Here is a 3,388-nt window from a genome sequence, read left to right on the forward strand (position 1 = left end):
TAGAATAAACTGACATATTTAACAAAACTTAATTGGCATTCCATTTGGGAGTGGGGGCGTTAAATTCATTACAAAAAAGTGCTTTCAATGCATAGTGTTATATCCGTGCTGCCATGTCACAAAAATAGGCTTGCCAAGGCAGGTGAGGTGTATAAATGCTTGAGCCTCACAGAACTGCAATCAAGTGCAACTATAAATAATACTGAATAAAGTTTACCATCTGACCAGTGGATAATACTTTCAAGGCATTCAATTAGCTTACCCTTTGCAATAATCTAAGCTATTCACATTGACAATCACATTCATTGTAGTGCTTGCTGCAAGGAAGGCATATAACCAGTTGTTTTGGCTAAAATATGACAGGAAGGCATTCCTTGGATTCTACATAAAAGTAATGGTAGTAAACAGTCTAATGGCAATCACTGACAGGTTGCGTATATGAATGATATTTCCTTCATTCATTGTGTTGGAAGAAATGAGTGGAAAGAGGGAAAAACAAACACCTAATAATATTCCAAATGACTGAGTGGGAGAAATGGAAAGCTCTTTAAGATCCAGATGGCACTTGACTGTCATTTTATAAGGGTTTTCCTTCAAGTGAAACAACTACATTGCCTCCCAATTTCTCTCCAAGTGTGGAACGGTCCTTTATATCATCCAAGCCATTTACTTGCCATTCATGTTTAATACCTAAAAAGAAAAAAAAAAAAAGTTATATAATGACCTTACTATAATTAAGGAGGAATAATTCTTCACAAAATATTCACGTGTTTGTACCTGTAAATTTCTTTTTAATGGCATCTTTAGAGCTAGCATAAATCATCTTGCTTTTTAAAGGTGCACTTTCAGGAGCCCTAGAGAGAAAAAGAAATTTTTGAATCCCACTTAAAAGACAAACAAAGATAAAACTAACTATGTTCAATAACAATCCTTGCATTTCAAAAGTACTTTTTTCTTTTGTTTTTACACACCAGAATATAAATACTAGGTCTTCTTTCTTAGACTCTTTTGTTTCGTATGTGGCATCGTACAAAGCATATCGGCAATCATTCAGAGGTAGCAACTTCACAAAAGATGTGTAGGGGTCCTCTACAGTATCACCAATGTCACCCACCAAGATCTGCTTTGCTTCCTCTACAATTATTTGTCTTTTGTCATCGCTTAAACAGAAGAGAACTGCTTTCTTTCTTTTTTTGATCTCCTCTTGTGTAGAAGATTTCCTTACTTTCATATCATTAAAAACTTTGATGACTTCATCATTCACTGTAACTCCAGAAGCCTGAAAGTAAACAAAGGACAGTAGTTCAGAACAAGTATTTCAGTTTTGACCAAAATTACGATCTGCCTAGACAGGATTCACTTCAGTCAGGACATCAAAAATTCCGTCCTACTCTGCAAGTATCCAATCAGGTTTGCCACATTTTAAGTGTCGGTGTGTGTAGCACCTATGGAATCTAACTCACCCTGCCCCATTCATGCTTTCTAAAAGGGTTTGGAGACTGAAGTAAATGGGCGGCATAGCAAAGGGCCAAATACAAGCTGTCCCATCCCCGAAATGCTTTCTATTTCAATGCGTGATGTCAGAGCTTCAGGGAACAGCAGCAAAAATACCTTCTGTATTGTGTCAACTCTGCAGGCCTTAAAAAACACTTTTGGATTTCACTTAATGCGTCTACTATTTTTTTCTTTAAAGTCATCCTAGCCAGTACCGTTTCCTCATAAGGAAAGAGAATCAAGTGTGAACTCCAAACCGCCCACGGCTACAACATAATTGCCTCAGCTCAAAAGCAGACACTACAAAACTAACGGGTTTAGAGTAAAAGCTTTGTACGGCGAGCAAGCATTTTTAAGAGTTTTGCCACTTCCTTCACCTCCCCCTAAGGGTTTTATCATTACAGGCCATCAAGAAGACCCTCCCCAGAAGCCCTCGGCAAGGGCTTCAGAGCACATTCCAATTTCAGGGCGCGCCTGTTAATTAGGGAGCTCCGGGAAAACGCAGCGCGCGCGGGCGTGAGCTCCGCAGACCCTCGGGCGCCCCGGGCCTCCGCGCCGGTGCCGCGACCCCTCCGGCCGCCGGGAGCCGGGACAGCCGGGACGCCCGCCCCCAGGAATCCGGGGAGCGGCCGGGCCGGGCCGGGCCTGAGAGCGGGAGGGCAGGCCGACCGCCGGCCGGAGGGAGAGGGAGAAGCGGAGCCGCAGCGCAGGAGCGCCCACCTCTGAGGCCAAAATCAGGGTTAAAATGGCGGCCTCACCCCAGGGCCCTGCTGGACCGCGCGGGGGGGGTTGGCTCGCCGCGCCCCGGCCCCCCGACCCCCAGCTGGCGCGCCCGCCTTACCATAGTGCCCGCGGCTGTGGCTGCGGCGGCGGCTCGGGCTCCGGCTCTGAGGCGCTGGGCGGGGCGGGCGGGGCGGGCGGCGGCGAGTGCGGGGCACGCCGGGAGCTGCAGCCGGAGAGGAGGCGGCGGCGGCTCGGGGGGCTGCGGGCCGCGCGCGGGGCGGTCACGTGGGCACGCCCCGGACCGGCCCTTCCGCCTCGCCGCCCCGCCCGCGTCCTCGACCTGACCCCGGCGCGCGCGGCGGCGCGGGGAGTCCGCAGCCCAGGGCCCTGGAGAGCCGACGCCAGCGCCCGGCCCCAGGCGTGAGGCAGCCGGGGGAGAAGCTGGACTCTGCGGGGGCGTCTCCGCTCTGCGGGCCCCGGAGCGCTGCTCCCCGGGCTGGCGCGTGTGAGGCCACGGCGGGCCCAGGTGTCTTTCATTCACCTGTGGTCGCCCCAGACCGGAGCAGGATTTCAACGTTTTGAATCTCCTTGTAAAAGCCTCCTAAGAGATGATAGGAATTGTTTAGATCTTCCTCCAATTAAGTGATAATAAACACTCAATTACCCCCAGTCGGTTGAATTACTCAGCAAAAACATTGATAAACGGGTCGAAAATCACTTTCCAAAAATGTGTGGCTGAAAGAAGAAGTCCTCTCCAGCTTTGAAATTCGGTTTCCTGGTATACTGGTGTTTCTGAGGAAATAGTATGTACATGTTCTCAGGATTTAAGTAATTGTAGGGACGGAGAATCATAATGAGAAGACGTTATGATGTAGTTTGTGTGATAAGTTTCTGTATCCAAAGCAATATATATTCATTAAGGTAGCATTAGCTTACAGCACGGTATAGGTTCCAAGAGTACATTTTTGTCACCACACTTACCACCAAATGTATCGCCAGTGTCCACCCCCAAGATTGTGGCCCTTTCTGTTAACCCTCTCCCTACTATCTGGTAATCATTCTGTTGTCAGAGTCTAAGGGTTTGTTTTTGTTTTCTTTACATTCCATAAATGAGTGAAATCATAGCATATTTGTCTTCTCCTTCTGACTTATTTTACTTGCTATAATCCCC

General features: G+C 47.9%; 1 protein-coding gene across 1 annotated transcript; it reads right to left on the reverse strand.

Moving 5' to 3' along the window:
* Positions 1–540: 540 nt before the first annotated feature.
* On the reverse strand, positions 541–1,246 carry CFL2 (cofilin 2). Its single transcript, XM_084239545.1, has 3 exons — positions 972–1,246; positions 778–854; positions 541–690 (listed from the first exon to the last, which is right to left on the reverse strand). The coding sequence occupies exons 1-3, from the start codon at positions 1,229–1,231 to the stop codon at positions 578–580; spliced, it is 450 nt and encodes a 149-aa protein (XP_084095671.1). The 5' UTR covers positions 1,232–1,246; the 3' UTR covers positions 541–577.
* Between the last annotated feature and the right edge of the window lie 2,142 nt (positions 1,247–3,388).

The sequence above is a fragment of the Talpa europaea genome, assembly GCF_964194135.1.
Source record: "Talpa europaea genome assembly, chromosome: 8".
Taxonomy (NCBI): Eukaryota; Metazoa; Chordata; class Mammalia; order Eulipotyphla; family Talpidae; genus Talpa; species Talpa europaea.

Bases quoted from the DNA above. Each gene is read 5' to 3' on its own strand.
- CFL2 (XM_084239545.1), bottom strand. From the start codon at position 1,231: ATGAAAGTAAGGAAATCTTCTACACAAGAGGAGATCAAAAAAAGAAAG. The intron at 855-971 runs GTGTGTAAAAAC...TTTTCTCTCTAG, and splicing joins GACCTAGTATTTATATTCTG to GGCTCCTGAAAGTGCACCTT. The intron at 691-777 runs GTACAAACACGT...TTTTCTTTTTAG, and splicing joins CATTAAAAAGAAATTTACAG to GTATTAAACATGAATGGCAA.